A 21,932-nucleotide genomic window follows, 5' to 3' on the forward strand; every position below is an offset into this window, starting at 1 on the left:
TCTCTTACTCTGCTCCAGTAAGGACATTTAACAAGACTTGCATTAAATTGTACTTCTGCAGGTTCTCTTTTGGTCTACCTGGTTAGTTCACTTTTGCTCATCCCCAAGAATCCCTTTTGATAACTTTCCCCTAGCCTAAGGGAAAACATGACATTATTTAAATTGGGTCATGCCAAAGACACATACAAGGGTTGAAAAAATAATCTCACCAATTGTATGTTTTAATAGCAAAAATGGCTCAGTATATAAATAAATGTGAAGTAATGGAGGGATATGTGTGAAAATGAAAAATAAAATTCTCTGAAATGGTAGCGAGCAGGCTATTTTTATTTTCTGAAGAGCAGGAATTACAAGTTATTAAATTGATTCTTACTGAAGCCAAAATGGCATCTCTGGTGTTAAAAGTGAAAAGAAAAACTCAAAAATCTCATTATATTTGATAGATTTTTCTTTTAACAATTAAGGTTCTAATAGGAACCTTGGGAATAGAGACAAAATTATTTGTCAATATACAATGCACATTATATCCACATCTGATCTGCTTTATTTTGCATAATAGTATGGGTAGGCATACTAAAAAATAGTATGGGTAGGCATACTAAAAAATAATCTTCACCCACAATCAAAATCCATTAAATTGTAGAGAACCGATGCTTAAATGCAGACAGAAAATAGATACACAACTTTTGATCACATTGCAATGCTTACCCTTACAGAATTATGTTAGAAAATCTAGTTATTTGCAGAACTAATAATGGTAATGTCAGAAAAAAATGAAATACCTTACCTATAATAAACAATATCTCCACTGCAATGTCACTGACTGTTGTGCTTCGAGTTGTAGACAGATCATCATTGCCAATAAAACAAACATTGTAAGGTACAGTTACAGCAACATAAAACGTTGCTAGTAATATAAGCCAGTCCCAGCCAGCTTTAAAAGTGCTAAAATGCAAAAGTATGAATTTGGACTTTTTTGCATCTGAAACTTTATATTCCGGAAATGCTGGTTTATCTACAAAAACATTCTGAAAAAAGAAAGAGAAAAAGGTAATTCAGACTAATTTGAGGTGCTTTGGCTGACTATTTATGAATCATTTTAGCAATCTTGTTTTGAAAGCTTTTATATCTATTGTCTATATTTTGGGTATGTTTGTCCTGATATTCATTCAATCCTCCTTTCATGGTTTCTTTTGCAAGTAACATAAATTCTGAGATGAATTTGTGCAGCTTTCCTCTTAATAAAATTAAGGATTTATTTGGGTTTAGAATTGAATAAGAAATACTTTTCATAGTTAAAATACAATTGTATATCACGATAGTACCTATGATTTTATGAAATAAATACATGGTGAAAATGGGATGGGAGGGGGGAGACAATAATTTTTAGTAGGAAAGATAAGATGCTTATATTTGCATGGTTCCTGAAACCTGTATTTCCTTTGGAAGACAGCTATTCTCATTCAACAAAGGGGATGCTTGAAATCTGCGTCTCTTAGAAGCTTGTTAAAATGTTATAACTGGCAAAACACTAGCAGGCTACTGTATGTATTACTTTTGGAGCCTTGTCTCAACACAGCTTCAATGAGATAGTAGATTTAACCTCTGCTCTTTGCCTTCCATCTTATTACTGCAAATTCCTGTAATTCCAATTCCAATTTCTTCTTTCACTTTGCTCATAATTTCCCCTGGGCAAAAGTCACCACCTTTCTAGAAATGTGCTAACTATGGACCCTATCTTTGCTTCCCCCAACTTTGGAACACTCTTGCATGAACTTGCTAATTCTGCTAATTCTGCTTGAAGAGAAGGAAAGGACACTCTCTAGCATTCATTTATTGTCTAATGGCTTCCTAGAATTATAATCTACATGCTGTATTAATATATTTGTACCAAAATTTGTATTCTCAATAGAATGAAAGAAAATATGAAAAGAAGCAATTATCATACAATGGCAGAGAAACTCAAAACAACAATCATTACAGTGAAAGTCCTAAATTGAAGGATATATCGGTATTTCAAGTCTGGATACATCCATCTGTGAAAATCTATTACAAACAGTCCTTTTAAACCAAACAGTCATTTCATGTTACACCCAGATGTATACAATGGAGCTCTTGAAACCAGATTTCATTGACTTCATTCAATCTTCTCTTAGAATGACTAAATCTGTCTTTGTTTTTAGAAGTAGCATTTTAGAACTCTGATAGAGTATGTATTAGTTTTAAACATAATCTCACTAGGATAACATTTTCAAATCTCATTAAATTTCAATGCAAAATTTAAGTAAATACTTATATTTTCCCCCTCATATGATTATTTTAATTAATGTCTGGTTTTTATTACTTAATATGCTATTCATATTTGCATAATTAAATTACAATTCAGAAATCAGTAAAACATTATTTAACTCACTCCTAGTATATTAATAATTTCTTACTTAACAACATAAATTTTGAGATTAATTAATATCATAAGTTGAGAACTACCTTTATAACTAAAGAACCACCAGTTACCATAATGTATAGAGAATCTATTTTCTGGGAAATAAAATCATTTAACTGAACACAAATAAGGATTCCATAGAATATTCCACAGAGAATTCTATATATCAGCGATGGCAAGCCTTTTTTGGCTCGCGTGCCATAAGTGGGGGAGCGCAGGGGGGTCGTGTGCAATGCGCGTGCCCCCAGTGCACATGCATCCACTACAGGTGCTCTCCCATTTTTGCATGCTTTTTTTATCCTCCCCAGGCTCCAGAGGCTTCATAGGAGCCTGGGGAGGACAAAAACAGCCTCCCCCCCCCGAGGCCCTCTGTAGGCTTTAGGGGCCTTCAGGTGGCTTCACTGAAGCCTCTGGAGCAGTCAAAATGACCCTCCGAGCAAACCGGAAATCACTTCCAGTTAGCTTGGAGGGTCATTTTAAGCGCTCTGAAGGCTTCAGGGACCTTCAGGAGGCTTCCCTGAAGCCTTTGGAGTGTTCAAAACGACCCTCCGAGCAAACCAGAAGTCTGTTCCTGAACTTCCAGTTTGCCCATAGGGCAGGTTTTTTGCACTCCGGAGGCTTCAAGGAAGCTCATGAAGCTTCCGGAGGACCTCCGGGGGGGGGGGGGAACAGGGGAGGTTCTTTTCGCCCACCGCAGGATCTTATAAAGCCTCTGGAGCCTGGGGAGGGCAAAAAATGGCTTTAAAAAGGGTGAACTTAGCTGGCCAGTGCGCGCATGCGCGCTGACCAGCTGACAGGGCAGCGCCTCCGTGCCCTGACAAATGGCTCTGTGTGCCATCTGTGGCACGCATGCCATAGGTTCGCCACCGGCTATAGATTATAGAAGTTGTTTTCAGGCATCATTCATGAAGGTAATTGAAAATAGACATTAAAAAGTGGAAATGCAACACAAGGAATTTATTTACCAGAAGATACATGCAGCCAATTTCCCACATATAGGAGTTCCTTTCCAAAAGGTGTCAGGGTTAATTAGCTCATGCTGAGCTAAGTTAAAACAAAGAATGTATTTTTTGCTCAAATTGTCAGCTGTAGTAACTTAGCGATGAGGGTCATGGACATTTTAGAGCTGAGACTACTGGTATTACACTAAATAGATGCAAATCAGTTTCTGTATTCTATTTACCTACACATCTATTTTAGTTCTGCAAGGAAATTGTGTCTAGGTTTTATTTACAAGTTATTTGACCTATCAGTTAAGGTATGACTGCAAGTAATAAACAGCTATAAATACTTATTTTATCTTTGTAAGAGCATTGTATAGTGTAACTTACTGGAAAAATATTTTAATACTATTACTTTGGCTCATTCAAAATATTCAAACATTTTCGTCAAACCAGAATTTAGTAATTTGCACTACCTACAAAAAACTATAAAACTTACAGCAGCAACATTGCCAAAAAAGGCCAATTTTCTCATTAATAAATAAAACTAGAAATGTTATGCCTAACAAACTTTGTAGAATGATGTTATCAAAGACATATCAATTTAAGGATAATGCAAGAGGCCAAGACATAAAATTTCCACTTCTTCCATCTCATTGGGGCAGAAATTTTGGCAAATAGGGCATTGTGATATTTGTTCATCAAAGTCATTGTTCCCTTCTATTTTACATTGATTGGAATATTGCATTCAGTTTTGGGGACCACATTTTAGAAAAGACACTAACAAACTAGAGTGTTTCCAGAGGATTGCAACCAAGCTAATAACAGGGATGAAAAAAAGGAAAGAAAAACTGATGAGGAACTTATAATGGTATTGTTAGGTATATTTATCCTGAAGAAAAGAATATTGCAGACCCATGATAGCTGTCTTCAAGGATCTGAAGGGATGCCATGCAAAAGATAGACTAGACTTGTTCATTGTGGTTCTGGAAGTCAAACAAGAAATTGTGGGCTTAAATGATCAGGCAGCAGATTTCAGATGAATATCATAAAAATATGCATTAATGCTGGGAGGTTTCAATGTGGAATACACTGCCTTGGGAGATGGTAGACTTTAAGCATGGCCACCTGTTCGGGAGTCTCATAGTAACATATATCAGCACAGAATAAGGGACTGAACTAGAAGATTTCCTAAATCTCCAGCCACTTTCCAAGTACTATGATTCTGTAAACTAAATGCTGCCCCTTTTGCATAAACTTATTTATTTTATTTATTTATTTATTTCTTAGATTTTTAGACCGCCCCTCTCCCAAAAAGGGACTCGGGGCGGTGTACAGTCAATACAATAAAACCAGTCATGATAATTAAATACATTTAAGCTACGTTTAAAATACATTTGGAGGGGGAGATAGGCTGTACTAAGAAATAAATACCTAAAAACATCACAATTAAAACCCCAAACCCTAAAATAAAATAAATCCCTGGGAGGTAAAACTAAGAAAGTGCCAGGCCAGCTGATTGAAATAGGTGAGTCTTTAACTTTTGCCGGAAGGAACGGAGGTCGGTGGTAGTTCGAATGTCTGGGGGGAGGTCATTCCAGAGGGTTGGGCCCATCACAGAGAAGGATCTACTCCTAGGTGTCGCCCGCTGGCATTGCCTAGCAGACGGCACCAGGAGGAGCCCCTCCCTGTGTGAGCGGATAGGTCGCAGGGACGTATGTGGTAGGATGCGATCCTGCAGATAACTAGGTCCTCTGCCATGGAGCACTTTAAAGATGGTGATCAATACCTTGAAACGCACCCGAAAGGCCACAGGTAGCCAGTGCAGCTCGCGCAGGAGAGGTGTTACGTGGGAGTAACGTGTACGTCCCATAATAACCCGCGCGGCTGCGTTCTGAACTAGCTGCAGTCTCCGGATGCGTCCCAAGGGAAGCCCCATGTAGAGGGCATTGCAGTAGTCCAGGCGAGACGTCACCAGCGCATGAGTGACCGTGCGCAGGGCACTCCGGTCCAGTAGGGGGCACAATTGGCGCACCAGGCGAACCTGGTGGAACGCCCCCCTTGCCACGGCTGCCACATGGTCCTCCATTGACAGCCGGGCATCAAGGAGGACGCCCAAATTGCGCGCCCGCTCCACAGGGGACAGTTGTTCGCCCCCTATGGCCAGCGATGGAGTCAGCTGGCTGAACCGAGGTGCCGGTAACCACAGCCACTCGGTCTTGGAGGGGTTGAGTTTGAGTCTGTTGTCCCCCATCCAGACCCCGACGGCTTCCAAACACCGGGACATCACTTCGACAGCCTCGTTGGGGTGGTTTGGGGTTGAAATATACAGCTGAGTATCATCAGCGTAAAGATGGTACTCAACCCCAAAACCACGGATGATCTCACCCAGCGGCTTCACATATGCGTTGAACAGAAGAGGCGAGAGGACCGACCCCTGTGGCACCCCACAAGTGAGTGGCCTCAGGGACGACCTCTGCCCCCCTGTCAACACACATTGCTTCCGGTCGGAGAGGTAGGAGCCGAACCACCGCAAAACGGTGCCTCCGACTCCCATCCCCTCCAACCGGCGCAATAGGATACCATGGTCGATGGTATCAAAAGCCGCCGAGAGGTCTAATAGGACCAGGATAGAGGAACAACCCCTATCTCTGGCCCTCCAGAGATCATCCACCAACGCGACCAAGGCTGTCTCAGTGCTGTGCCCGGGTCGGAAGCCGGACTGGCATGGGTCTAGATAATCGGATTCGTCTAGGTGTCGTGGAAATTGCTGCGCCACCACATTCTCAACAACCTTCGCCAAGAAGGGGAGGTTGGAGACTGGACGAAACTTATATTTTTTTGGGAAGTTCTCTATCAAGTTAATCCCAATATTTTCTAATAGAGAGGGGCTTTAGGTAATAAACTGATAAAATTTAGAAAATTGGTCAATAACTGATTAATAAAGCTTTTTCTGCCCCTTTAACAACAATAAAATAACAATACATTCTGAATCTTTTAAGGATATTGCCTTGCATGACCTATATATTGTATATTCCACCTTATAAAGCGACTGGGCGTATAAGACGACCCCCTACTTTCAGGCGCCTGCGAGCCGGCTGAAGGCCTCCATGCTGCCGGGCTTTCATAGTTTGAGCTCACCTTCCTCCTTCAGACCTCCAGCCAGACCTTACCAAGCCATCCCAGCGCTCATCCATCCATGTGCCCAGGCGAGGAGCACCAAGGTTATCAATTGAAAAGCTGGTGTCTGCGCTGGTGGCAACACAGTTTTTTGCTTGGTGGCATTGCTTTTTCTTTTGTTTTGGTTTTTTGGTATACCTGGTGTATAAGACGACCCCCGATTTTTGAAATAATTTTTTGGGGTTAAAAAGTTGTCTTATATGCCAGAAAATATGGTACCTAAAAAAAGATTGCAGTGATGGGAATCCATCATACGATCCCTATTTTTAGCTTCCAGGTGGTACAATATATTTACTTGATACTTTTTTTGTGCTGTGAATGAAGTTTGCTCACTAGCACAGTAAGATCAAAGTACTACAATAAATTGGAGAGGAGAGAATGTAATGCTACTTTCATTGCTTTATAGATTGATGTAGAACATGCCATTAATCCTAATGTATTTTCTTTAAATAAATAAATAAATAAATAAACAAACAAACACTAGTTTGTTCATGCAGTTTTCCTGCTGGGTTCATGATGAAAATAGCACTTCCCTCTATTATTAGCTTGAGAGGAAAGAGCTTTCACTAGGGTTTTGCTGCTAAAAAGTGTTTGTGTGGCAGGGAATCTGAATCATGGCTCAGGGAAAGGAAAGAATTAAAGTTCTTTTTGCCAACATTTTCTATGAAGTTTTATAAAAGAACAAACATGACTTAGCATAATGTTTGGGTTGAGCCTTAGACATTTATGCTAAACCATATGAACATCATTATCAGATATATGGATCCTAGACTCTGTCCATTGCATTTTCTCTTTGAAATTGTACAGTATTCACTTACAAGAAACATTGTATTGGCCAAGGTTTTATTTTCTATATTTATAGTTCATAACATATCTTCAAAATAGAAAGGGGCAATTATAAGCAATTACTTTTCCCCCTTTAATCTAAATCTTCTGAGCAGTACACAGCCCCCCCACCTCAGATAGAATAGCATGAAAATAGTTTGATTCTCTATACCTACATTATTAATTTTTAATTTGTTCTTTTCTCTTCTTTGTAGGTGTCCGGAGATGTGATAAAGGACAGCTCTACTCCGTCTGCGGGCTGAATCAAAATGTGATCCTGCTCTTCCTCTTCCTTTGAATTTTTCTGAAGAATACAGATGACACATTATATTTGCTTAAATGCAGCCTCTGGAAAGTGAACTAATAGTCCAGAATTGCATACCCTGATTGTTTCAGATAGCTTTTCTTTCATTCTTTTTCTGCTTTTTTTCTTCTACAAAATTAATCCTATCAACCAGGGATATCTCTAAAAATAGATTGTTTTTGCGGCCACCAGCAAACTCTTTTCTCTTTGGGAAATTCTTCTGGTTTTTTTTATTTTATCTATCTCTCTATCTACCTCTACCTACCTATCTTATCTTATCTTATCTTATCTTATCTTATCTATCTATCTATCTATCTATCTATCTATCTATCTATCTATCTATCTATCTATCTATCTATCTATCATCTATCTATCTATCTTTCTATCTTTCCATCCAGTCATTCATCCATCCATCTATCCATCAATCAACTTATCTATCAATCTATCAATCTATCATCTATCTATCTTCTCTCATCTATCATCACTGTAAAATGTTGGGAACAATGGCACCATTCTTGTTATTGAAGATTTGGAACATATAAAACCATTCAAAATGGGGGAAGCATCTTACTTTTCCAAAATTTGCATATTGCATGGTTTTTCAAACCTTTTCATGAAAGAGAAAGTTAATCTTTCAGGTGGAGAGGGCACATTTACAACTTTGATAGCATGTACTAGATCAGTAATCAACTGGTTAGTGTGCATGTAAGGATATTGATTATTCATAAAGTAGCCACACTGATCGTGGTTACTAAAAATTGTATCACTTTCCACTGCAGAATAGAATTTTCTTTTAGCAGAATTCTGTCTAATTGCAAATTGTCAATATGCACAAAAGCTCTGAAAAAGACATGTGATAACATGTGATAACAGTTTTTAAAAATTCTTAGATACTCACCATTATAAAACAAATGTAGAAATCTGAAGGGTTTTCTTTACTTCCCCATCATTGCATATCACATAAAATTTTCAAACTTCCTTATCTTATGTATACTTTCCCTTCCATTCAGTTCTCAAGGTAATACTCTTTATTTAATAATATCTGCCTTAAGGTTATTTATCATTATTCAACATTTTTCTATATAAATAATGGCCTCTTGGAACATTCTTTTTTCTCATTTGTGCATTCTCAAACTGTTTAAACAGCAGTGACAGGGGAATCATACCAAGGCTGTTAGCTTGGTGCTAAAATGAACTTGATGTAAGCAAAGCATGATATTGGAAACAAAAATTAAGGATGTCCTTTAAATATATAATCATGTTCCTGCTTCCAAAGTGGTTTGCCAGCAGCAAAGTAACAAGGCTGCCTACATGGGGAGGGGGTTCAAAAGAATCAAGATGGCAGCTATGACTGTGCAATTAAAGCTGTGACATTTTTTAAACCTTTGCTGGAGCTTCAATATTTGTCTTTGTCAACATCCCCAGTTGGTATTATGGTATTAATTCCCATTATAGTATTAATACCATAGATCCTAGGAACTTAGACTAAAGACTAATGAGAAATTTGAGTTTTTATTTTGTGTTAAATCAAACGCCTTTTAAGAATATAAGTTTGAATTTTAAAGATGCATAAATCCATAATTGATATTTCATAGTTTATATTTTACACTTCATATTCATAGTTTATTACAGCTACTCTTGTAACTGTTATTAAGTGTTTATATGTTTGTAATGCTTCACAATTAGAAGAGAATGCTGAGGACAGATTTATCAGAAAGAAAGCCTAGTACTGCTAAAAAAATAGGTCAATACAGCTGTCTCACGGGGGGCAGGGGGAGGCTGAATAAGAAAGTAGGTCTAGTATTTCTTCTAAAAACCAAGCAAGTATAGGCATATTTCTTTTGGGAAGCAATTCCAAATCTTGTATAATACTCTACAATCTGTGGCTGAAAAAGTATAAGTCATACATAATTGTGCTCTGTTACCAATGCAGATTGGGCAATGTTCAGATTGTGCAAATTTTAGACTTCCTTTTCAGTTCTGTTCCCTGGGCTCTCTCCTAGCATCCAGAATTATCTGGGATTTAATTATGACAATTCTGAAATGTCAGCCTTCAACCTAAATGTTAGATGTTCAAAACCTTTAAGAAGTATAATCCCAGAGCTGATTAGGATATGAATTTTGGATTTAGTTCTATTTTCTGCATGTAAGCTCCTTCATGATACCAGAGGACTTCTTTACAGAGAGTGTACATTTAGCAACCACATTTGGGAGCACCAACTAAATTGCTAAGTGGAAAATCACATGAGTGCAACTGTGCTTATGATTTGACAGCAGCTTCTTTTTTCTCCACTTCCTCAAATTTTGACCCAGCACTGGGTAATTAGTAAGAAGGAAATTAACAATTATATTTACATTTACTGAAGAGGAAGGGATTAAAAGAGAATAAGAAAGCACATAATGGAAAATGCAAATTGAATGGAATGTGTTAATGCATGTTTCACTAGCATGCTCTCAGCCCCCCCCATGCCCTAGGCAAATGCCCTAGTGATAGCACATTTTTCAATATGTATTTCCCATTGGGTGCCTTCTTATTCTTGTATAATCTCATTGTCTCCTATCTCTCTGCTCTTTGAGATGCAGAAAAAAGAAAACGAAAACAGGAGAATGTGTGTAGTAACTATAATGGTGAACATGTGACTGAGAGACAATATGAAGGTCATAAATGCACAATTTGATTGCATAGTTATTTTTCAGGACCATTGTAAGTTTGAACAGTTGCTACATAAGGCAGTCTGTAAGCAAGGTCTACTTATATTATGCCTGCTTCAGAGTAAATGCCTTAAAACAGTTTCGTAGTCTTTAACGGGAGTTGACGGGAAAAGGCAGATTCATGCTGTCAGGAATTCAGACATTCTCTTCTTTCTGGAATTTAGGTAAAGTAGCATGGTGAATTGCTTTCTACTCATTGCCAGTACTCATAGAGGCAGCTTTGCCACTATTTCTACCTAGGATATTTTATTTTGGCGGGGGGGGGGGATGGATGGGTGAGGAAAACCTATGCTTCAATAGAAAATCCAAAGCAGAAACACAAAGTTGACCTTCTTCCTTTCTCCTTCCAACTTATCCACTCAAGATCCAGGAAGCAACTGTTGCAGCATTTGTGTAGCAACAAAACGCAAAAGAACAATTGTGTATGTGGTGTGCAGTTGAACCCATTTCTTTTATCTCATTATTCCATACCTTGGTTACATATCTTGGTTACAATATTTATTATTTATTTTCTTTATATGGTATTTTTTAACATGCTTTAATTTTCTGCTAGCTCTCAAAATGCATATGTTTGAGATGCCCAGCTATATAAATTGAAACTGAAAATTAATTTCCATCAATGAGTTAATTTTTTAATTTATTGATAAAATTTATATGCCAGCCATCTCAAATAAATAAGTACTGGTGAAGATGAGTGGAAGTCAATATGCAGCCTTCAGTGATAACATTTATATGCATATATCCTATTCTATTTTATTCTCTCTGGTCTCTATTTACATTTTTTTAAAAAAAAATATGAAGCTTGAAACTCCAAGAAGGAACTCCAAGAAGTATGCCAACATACAAAGAAATAGTTATGAATTCTAAATGTAGAAACTGTTTTCATTGGCATAATATTTATTTTAAGGATTGTGGAAAATAAACGATGTAAGTTCTGAAGGTAACCATATCATTAAAGCAGTTATTGCTAATCAGCTGCCAAAACCAGGGGGGGGGGAATTACCATTAGTTTCATCAACTCTGAGACAAAGAACTTGATTTCATTTCTTCCATAATACATTTGAAGATTCTCCTTTTTATGACATGCTGCTGAAATATATCCCTTGATATACAGTTAGTTTAGCATCAGAATCTAGTTCTCTGTTTATTACCTGACCTTTCTTATTTGAGAAACCGTTTATCTCCTGCAGTGAAGCTTTAGTCCCTGGAAGATGATAGACCAATATGCTTATACATAATTCAGGAGCAAAGCTAGTTATTTGTTCATAGCTTTTCTAAAAATCTCACATTTTAAAACAGTGCTTGCTGCATCTCAAAGTATTGAAGCAATGTGGCTGAGTTTATAGAAATGAAATTGTTGCAGGAAGAAATCTTACGTAAGATTTTGAGAAGAAATAATGCATCCCCATCAAAGCATGCTGCAGAATGGTATAGCATAAATGGCTAGGCATGTCTCTTCAATAACTTTATTAATAATAATTCCAATAAATCTTTTACTGCAATACGCCATTACAGGCACAAGCAAAAAATATTTTAAAGTAAATATAGCTTTTATAACCTTAAAGTATGCTTCAGTTTTTCTATTCCATATCAAGGGTCATACTTTGAAAGCAGATGGAGTTAGCAAAATTCAGAGTATAAGAGTGAAATGAATTCTATCAATGTGTGTAAGTCTTAAGGTAAATGCACACCAAAACAACACAAGTTTGACTCTGGTCTGACCATCCTGTGGGGTTCTGGATGAAGCAAAAGGAATGCTGGCAACCATACATTTAAAGGGTGTGCTGAAAATTGACTCCTGCTTTTATTTTTTTTACCTATTTTTTGTTTTATTTTTAAATTGCTGAAAGGCAGGTTGCAGTAAGATGTAAATACATGCCATATCTGTATCTCTTTTACCAGGTAATAGATTTACAATGGGGACACCCAGTATGGCTGGATATTTCTCCCCTCCCCTCCCCATTATTCTTTTCAATTTATAATTTGGTTAAATACAAAGTTTTATTGTGAAGAAAATACCTTTTCTTTAGCCGTATTTTACTTTCTGTGGGAATGATTATAGGATTACCATGGTGTTAACATGCCATGTCATAATTATAGTCTCTCTTTTAAAAAAAAAAAGCCTCCATTGAATAATGAGCATAGGATACCATTATGTTCATACAGAATGTTAATAGAATAATATATTTGCAGAACTACACTGCTCAACCATACAGAATCCTTTGTAAAGGAACTTTTGAAGAGATTTTCCATCAGGTTTGGTTTATATTTAATTTTGCCCTTAGAGAGGAACTTTACAGAACAAGTACGCAGTACTATGACCTTTTAAGATTTGAGATATTGTTTTAAAGCTCCTGTCCTGAATTACCAATGTAATTAATAATTTTAATTATTGATTTTCAATCATTGGACTACAGTTTTTGCTCAAAACAGTAAAGGTTTGTAAACTTCCCATTTAAAGAATCTTTCTGAGAAAAGAAAGGGAGAGATGGCTATTTTCGGAAACCTGATCTAGCAACAGTCTTTATTCCCAAAGTGAGGCTGGCACCTCCCTTTTTAACTTTCTGGAAATCTCTCAAAACCCAGTTTTGTCATCAGGCCTGGGGATCCCAGAAGACTGGTGAAATTACTAAAGGTGGACTAAAAAGCAAAGAGAATGGAATTCTCCCCTTTTCTTCCTTTTCCCTTCCCTTCTCTTCCTTCCCTCCCCTCCTCAGAAGATGGTAAATGCTGCTGCTAGGTAGGGAAATGAACAAGGAACTCAAAGACTGACTGGAAAGCTGTCATGGAATGTTGAAAATAAAGATCAATGACCATAGTAGCAGCAGCACATCAGCAGCCAGTATATGACTTTCCCAAATTTCATTCCCCCATAGATCCAGGAGTTTGGATACATTTTGTAATTTAGGCCACTTGAGATATCTTGGTTAAAAAATGTTGCACCATTTTATCCAATTAAAGATCATGACAATAAGAGTTTGTGTTATTGGCTATATAGATGAAACTAATTTAATTAATTAACTTAAATAGAGTAAGCTATTATTCAAGTATCCACCAGGTTCTGTGTAATGTCTGTTCACAATCAGACAAAAATTCAGGAGTTGGTTTGGACTTCCAAAACGTCCTGCGCATTGGGAAGAAAGCAATCTACTAGTTAGCTCACAAGAAAGAAGCAGAAGTTTTCATTAATAAGTAACTTATGTAAAGTCTTTTTGTGAGAATCCCAAAGTTGCTTTTTCAAAAGACAACTGGACTTTCTTTGTTTTGCTTGAAGAAGTTTTGCTTCTCATCCAAGAAGCTTCTTCAGTTCTGATTGAATGGTGGAGAACGGAAGGATTTAAATTTCTTGCAGTCATCTGGTTATTAGCACTCTTTCTGAGAGTGAGGCCACCTGGAGGTTTAATTATGCCCTCAGGGTTGCCTGAATAATGCAAATAGATATGGAACCTTCTTGGAATTGCTCAAAGGACTGTGTTCTAGACAGGAAATAGGTATTGTTGTATCCCTCTGAGGAAAATTCAGTCTTAATGTAGATGGCCTCTGATCCCCTCTTTCAAATCAGTTGGTTTGAAAGAGGGTCATACAAGCCATCTACATTAAGGTCATGTATATATAAATCCTTCCATTCCCCACCATTCAGTCAGAACTGAAGAATCTGCTTGAATGAGAAGTGAAATGTGTTCAAGGAAAACAAACAAAATCTAGTTGCTGTTTGAAAAGGCACCTTTGGGACAACAATGACCTGTATGATTAACAATCTCCAGAGACTTTTTTTTAGAGTCTTGTTGCCTGAGTTGGTGACTGATTCTCTCAACTTCTTACTGTTCTATAGCCAACTGGACAACTAGTCATAACAAGACTGCTTAGGTTCACTACTGATCAGCAAAGATTCATGTGCGCAGAAAAGTTAAGTGTTAACAAAATAAAATGGCAAAAGTGAATTTGCCTGGTATAATGATTTTTTTAAAAAAAAAAAGTTATGAGGGCATCTCATATTTCATCATAAACATAATAGCTATACAAGAGCATCTGCTTCTACTCTATTCAATATGCAATAAGAAGTACCATATTAGCTTGATTTATTATCATCTCTGAGTTTCAGACAAAATCTGTAAAAGATTGTAATTGGAAATAGGCCAATACTACGCTGCTGACAGCATCTCTGCTGACAGCACATGAGACAAACAAATAGACAATTTGTGAAAGTAATATAAAAGCACATTCCTCAGTGCCAATTGTCTTATTTTGAGCACATTCATGATCATAACTCAAATGACTAATTTGAACTGATTAAGAAATAGATCATATTGTTACACACCGTTGGAAGGCACCTTAGTCTAATTCAAGTTTAGTGTATTAGAAATAAAGTCATTCTATTTCCTCCTCCATCTGATCCCATAGTTCCTTGAACTGAATAAAGGACTGTAAGCAATGCTGTTTCTTTGACTTGCCTAAATGATATTTATACAAAGAGAATAAAAGTACCAAACAATTTCTTCTAGCATTCCTCAATACTGTATATGATTTTTTTAGCATTGATTCAGTGCTCATTTACTTTTGGTAAAACAGGAAAGTGTCTTATTCTGTATCTCAGCAATAATGTTTTCATTCAATCAGAATATAAATAAAAGATCCTTGTGACATTACAAATGATATGAATTCATGGCCCTTTTGCATATAGCCATACAAACAACAAACAGCCATACAACAAACAGCCTCAACAATAACAACACACATACATCACATATTGTGCTCTGAAAATCTTTGTTTTTGTCCTAAAAATCATACCTACCATCTTTTTTCTCTTCCAGAGAAATCTTTATTTTTGTATCTGTTATGTCTTTGAAAGAAGATAGAAACAGAACAACATCACCTTTCTCATTCTTAATTGGGACAACATCCAATAGGCACCAAAATGAAGACCCTGAAAGAAAAATAAATCCATTACATATATCATATAATTCTGTATGTATATATAGTTAATTATATGATACAATTGAAAAGATCAAAACTAAAAAAAAATCATTTTCCTTCATTTGTTGTTATGCAATAATACTGTTTTCTCTGAAAGTATAGTATTCATTTAAATGCAGCACATATCTACTGTGATAATAATCTTATAAATATTCTTCTATCATTTTATTTTGAACTTTATCTTTTAAAAAGACTATGAAGTGATCTTATGTTTGGGTTACCTTATTCTCTCTGTATAGACTCATCTCTACTCGTAGCCTTTTATCTGAGTCTAGATGTCTAATAGATCTCTGTACAGTTTTAAATACATTAAAATTAATAATATTTTACCTTAAAATAGAAGGCAAAATATAGCTTTTTGTAGCTGATTTATTAAATGCAGGGAAGCTAAAAATAAATAAACAAATTTAACAGAGGAATATATTTAACATCCTTCGGTATCCTGAAAAAACTGCTACAATGTCTTTTGCACTTTATGTTAATTGCACTAGGGCACCATGATAAGATTGTTTAAAGATATTTCTTTAAAACACTATTATTGCATTTGTTTAACTCAGTATTTTTTATTTATAGACAGATATTTATGTATAATGGGTTTTTATACTTTCAATAATATTATTTAACAGGATTAATATAAATATCATTTACATAGATATTTCCAGGGAGTGAAAGAAATGCATTTAACTATTTTTTCATTATCAAGTATTTAATGGGGTGAAATTTTATTTCCATATCAATAAACAAAATCCAAAAATACATAAAATGCAGATAAAACTCTTTGGAAGGTTTGGCTAAGATTCAATATGCCATTATATACCGAGTGTACTATATTCACTATCACTACTAAGCAATGTATTATTACTTTTGAGTGATGTCCTTACTAAGATAAGAAAACAAACTAGTGCACACGAGCCAACTATTGAAACCTTTGAACCCGGAGCCAGGCCTATCAATATCAGCCATTTTCTCCTTAGCATATTTCCCTGAAAAATGAGCCCCATATCTCATATACACAATATTTGGGAACTGATCATATGTGTACTTTGCTGTGAAATCCTGTTGTCTAGGAAGGGTGTGGAACCAAAATGGTTCAACAAGGATGAAGCTTCACTGAGTTTCATGGACTTTATTAGAGCAACTTGTTTCCTTAGTAATTTAAGGTTATTGTGGGTTTTTTTTAAAGGTCCACAGCACTTGGGCTATTGAGCTGGTTGGCTAGTAAACTAATACTGTTTTCTGAACAAGCAACTGAAAATAAGTAAATATTTCTAAGTATGAGTTTGGTATACTCTACTTTTTAAAGCAAGTGTTCTCAACTTTGACAACTTTATGCCTGGCATGAGCAAATAGAGCCATTCTATTGACTTCTTGATTGACTTAATTGGGTTTATATTCAAGAATCTTCTAGATTGCCTTCCTTCCCCTGAGAAGAGGCAAATAAGTTTTCATAGATTTTGAAGTGAGGTTTGGGTCAGATTTATGTCTCTTGCAGCTGAACAAGCACTCAGGATTAATTTCCTGCTTGGTCTCTCCTTCTGTCCTGGCTGTTACTTTACAACACTTTAAGATGTGTAAACTTCAACTCCCAGAATTTTTCATGCTAGCTGAGGCTTCTCGGAATTTAAGACTATATACTGTATTTTTTGCACTATAAGACACACTTCTCCCCCTGTGATAACGTACTGAAGCTGATCAACAGCTGAGGCTGTTTGCTGTAAGGATGCTAGGCAGATGAATACCGGATGGATCTGAGAGGCAGAGACATATTTTTTTTCTTGTTTTTCTCCTCAAAAGCTAATGTGCGTCTTATGGTACGGTGCATCTTAAGGTGTGAAAAATATGGTATCTGAAAATTGCCAAAGTTGAGAAACAGTCTTCTAAAGTAATCTAATAATATAACAGTGCTTGCTGCCATTACACAAATACATTATTGTAGTATTTTGGAATCGAGTTATATCAAATTCTCTGTAGTCTAAAATTTACTAACAAGGGCTATTTATTGGGTTTAGATAAATATTCATTTCCAATTGTCTATTCCTGGAAACCGGGGAAAGTTTCGACCTAGAAACAAAGAGGATTTTTTGATAGTGAGAACAATCAACCAATGGAACGGCTTGCCTTTGGAAGTTGTGGGAGCTTCATCATTTGAGACTTTCAAGAAGAGATTGGACTGCCAATCCAAGATATTATTTACATAAACACCTTTTACATTTCGCTGCTTATTCTTTATTGCAAAACCTGCAGTTTGGAAGGATTATAATTATGGCAACAATTGAATTTGTATGTGAATCTTTACTTTGAAAATATATATGCTTGCTTAGATACATTTATTAGACTGTTTTTTAAAATCTCTGTGTCTTTGAAAATTACAAATCCTATGGATATGTAGGCATATTAAACATTGTTTCAAATAGTTTATCTCTCTTTAAAAGGCTAAAGTTAAAAGATTTCCTTTTTGGCTACACTTGTGTGCAAAAAAGGAACTGCCACTGTAAAAAATCATTGTCTGGCAACTTCAGTTTAGAATTTAAGAATTATTTAAGAATTGTTTTCTTCCTTCTAGCTGTTTTCCCAAGAATACATTTTTTCCACACCTCAACACAATAAAATCTTCAGATTCAAAATACACTTAAACATTGATGACTAAGTACATCCAAAAAGTAAAATATAATAAATAATGAAAAATTAATACCATACAAAATCATAGTATCATTGCATTAGAATTCAACCAGCATTGAACTGAATTCTTTTCAACCAAGGGGCCACTAGATATGATTAGGTTATATATGGTTAATCTGTGTTTTTAAAATCTGTACAATCTTTAAAATTAAAGAGGCACTCTCAGTTAATGTGCAAGGCAAGTCCATTCAAATTAAGTCAGTTCCTACTAGTGGACTGGATTTGAGCGATATAAGTGCTGTAGTGAATAAGAGGTCAAAGAGACAAACAATATAACAGTGAGGATTTGTGAAAACTGAAACTTTAACTTTAACTTTAACTTTATTAGATTTATAAAACCGCTCCCTCTCCCCAAAGGGACTCGGGGCGGTGTACAGTCAGAATAAAAACACCATAAATACATATAGATAGAGGAGGCAATATACAAACTGTACAGTTAAATAAAATTAAGAACAACGTTAAAATCAACCCCTAAAATCTACCCCAAAATTAAAATAATTAAAAATAACTGCCAGGAGGATAAGACTAGAACTATAGATGGGCTAGGCCGGCTAATTGGAACAGGTGGGTCTTGAGTTTCTTATGGAAGGAGCGGAGGTCAGTAGTGGTTGTAATATCGGGGGGGAGGTCATTCCAGAGGGTTGGGCCCATCACAGAGAAGGCCCTGCACCTGGGCGCCGCCCGTTGGCATTGCTTGGTGGACGGCACCCGGAGGAGTCCCTCCCTGTGAGAGCGAATTGGTCACAGGGATGTATGGGGTAGGATGCGATCCCGCAAGTAACTAGGTCCTGTGCCATGGAGCGCTTTAAAGATGGTAATCAACACCTTGAAACGCACCCAAAAAACCACAGGTAGCCAGTGCAGCTCGTGCAGGAGAGGTGTTATGTGGGAGTATCTAGTACTCCCCATGATAGCTCGCGCGGCCGCATTCTGGACCAACAGAAACAGAGATGTGATCATAGTGAGGCAAAGGTCAAGAGGTTCTAGGGAAAAACTCACAATGCAATCCGAAGTACAAACAATTGGATTACAAAACAAATGTATTCCAGGATCTAAGTGCACTTATTGATGATGAATATGCTTCAGCTTCCATCCAAGCACAGATGGTACTATTAATTGATTAATTATGAATACTGGCACTGGAAAGCCACTTGCTACTTTCAAATAGCCCTACTCATGTTTTAGCTTCTCTCCACAATGTACATTCTAATTAGCAGCTGGACTTACTCTCATGGACTAGACAGGCAAAATCGAGGTTAGAGATTGAGGAAAGTTGTGGATATGTTTTTATAGAACAGAAAAAAAAGAAGTGTTCATGGCGTCTCTTTTCCCCATTCCTTTAAAACAATCTTATCTACTATCACTTCATATCCAGAATAGTGTCTGAGTCTCCTTGGTCCCCTGCTTGCCAATCAAGTCTTGTAAATTACCAGGTACAGCAGATAGGATAATTTGGTTTCAAATGTAATACCATAGGATGAGGATTATGCCATTTCCTGCCTGATTATGGATTAGTAAAAGACTAAAGGGGCTTTAACTGTAGCTCTATAGAATCTCCCATATCTGTGAATTGATTACACCCAAAGCATCCACAGGAATCTAGCACTTTTATTAAAATGATGAAAGCAACTTTGCCTCATTGTGACACAAGTTCTGTTTGTTTCATAAGAGAATGTGGTGGTGTTAACATGCAAGTATAAAACAGGAAGAATTATAAACACTCTGCAACCATAATAAATACATGCTATTTGCCAAGCATCCAAATCACATGGTCATGTGATCACAGGGATACCATGATGGTCAAAAGTGTGAAGACTAGTTGTTAAGTCACTTTTTCCAGCACTATTTCCTAAATACAGTGACTGCTGACAAAAGAATGAGAAGACAGTTCAATGAAATGAAATATTATTATGGGAAACTACAAGTAGAGGGCAAGTACTTTAAAATGGACCCATTGCTTCATGTTCCTGATATTGATGGATGACTGAAGAATGTATACTGCCTGGTAATGGGATACTATTAGAATGGGTAGGATCACATTTCTGAATTCTTTTCTGTGTTTGTTGATCTTAAGTAGCAAAACTGGTGCTTTAAGCTTTAGAAAGCTTTAATGTATCTTCCTTCTTAACCCTCAAAAAGATGCCATTTTGCTCCTAAAAAATCAAAGCCCAAACTTTCCAGTGAAAGAAAAAAGTCCACAATTTTCAATTCCACTATATAAAGATTCCCTTTTATTTTGCTATATTAAATAAAGTAATAAGGTAATCTTCAGTGTTACAGAAATATCAGCAATCATATAGTCCGACTCAAGTATTAGCAATCTAACAGCAATATAAACTAGCAATATTGTTATAAACAATCCATACATAATATGAAGGTAGATTAAAAAGAAAAAGGTGAAATAGACAAAACAATTTGAGTAGACAACTATAGATATCATGGTCATATTGTTGCTCAATGTCTAATTTATTCCTTCTTAAACATTACTAGCTAGTTTTATTTCATATTATGTTATTTTAGTATAATTTTATTCATTTTTATTCAGACTAAGACTAAGATTGTGCCCAGGTGCCCCTCGTTAACCACCAACATCTTTGTACAACTACCTGCCCACTTGCCATTTTGTTTGTGACTATTTACATCTGACTCTGAGCCAACTACTGTGTGTGCCTGCGTGATTACCCCCACCATTTTTTTCATCAGCCCACTAGGAAAAAACCCATCAAACATTTAATTCGTCTGCCTACTTACATCATGGACTGCGTCCTGGCCTCCATCTTTTTTACCATCTTCCTGCTGTCTTCTCATTATTTCTTCATTTACCATCTGATGTGGAACCTGGCCTGCTGTCTCATTTTATCATCCATGGCACCCTGGCCCTGATTGCATCGCTTTTAGCATATATTCCAGCATATATTCGAGATCGGATTTGCTCCAGCTGCGGGAGTCCCCCCTCTTGCAGATCTGGCCCTTCGCCCTCTCAAGGGCCCACCTTAATGACGGGTTCGTTAACCCCGAGAGGTGGAGGAAGCGAAGAATCAGGGGTTTTTTAACTAAATGCTTTTTATCCTTTTTAGGGGGTTCCAGGGTGGGTGGGAGGGATCAGGCCAGGAGGAGGACTGTAGCCAGGCGAACAGGTGAGGTCAAGGAGGAAGTGAGCGGAGTGTGGAGGGGGAGGGCAAATGACATTCCTACAGAGGGTTGTTTTATTCCAACGGTCGTGGGGAGGGGTGGATGCGATGACCGAATAAAATCTCGTAGTCAGTTGGGAGACTGTGGCTGTTGGACACACCCGGTCGCTTGTACCAACCCTCGCAGCCTAGGTGGTCAGGACCTACAGAGTCAGGGCCTGAGGCTGATGCTTTGCAATGCAAGGTCCGTTGTTAACAAGGCCCCCCTCATTAATGAGTTGATCGCAAGGGGGAGCCGGACCTTGCAGGGATAACGGAGACCTGGCTGGGCCACGAGGGTGGTTTGCCCCTCGTGGAGATGTGCCTGCCAGGCTACCGTGCATTTCATCAGCCGTGGGCCCAGGGTAAGGGTGGCGGGGTGGCGGTAATTATACGGGAGAGTCTTGAACCGAGGGAGTTCACTGTGCCACAGATCTCCGGGTGTGAGTCCCTTGGTGTGAAATGGGGCCCAGGGAGGCAGTTGGGCTTGCTGATTGCATACTTGGCTCCTCGCTATGCATCAGCGGCCCTGCCCGAGCTCCTCGAACTGATCGCGGAGATGGCAGTTGATACCCCCAAACTTGTGGTTATGGGGGATTTCAATCTGCCGTCGACGGGTGAAGCATCTGAGGTGGCTCGGGAGTTCATGGCTTCCATGACAGCCATGGACCTGTCCCAATTAATTCAGGGCCCCACACACGAAG

The 21,932-nt window shown here is 37.4% G+C and overlaps 1 protein-coding gene across 1 annotated transcript in view; it reads right to left on the reverse strand.

Moving 5' to 3' along the window:
* Positions 1-21,932, reverse strand: part of KCNH8 (potassium voltage-gated channel subfamily H member 8) — a gene marked incomplete at its 5' end in the record, with an annotated part of 204,572 nt that overhangs the window by 86,692 nt on the left and 95,948 nt on the right. Inside the window, 3 exons of the mRNA XM_081971642.1 lie at positions 788-1,028; positions 7,566-7,693; positions 15,198-15,329. Coding sequence (XP_081827768.1) covers positions 788-1,028; positions 7,566-7,693; positions 15,198-15,329 — 501 coding nt within the window. The remainder of the gene's footprint in view (positions 1-787; positions 1,029-7,565; positions 7,694-15,197; positions 15,330-21,932) is intronic.

This window comes from Natrix helvetica, assembly GCF_964273705.1.
Source record: "Natrix helvetica genome assembly, chromosome: Z".
Classification (NCBI taxonomy): domain Eukaryota; kingdom Metazoa; phylum Chordata; class Lepidosauria; order Squamata; family Natricidae; genus Natrix; species Natrix helvetica.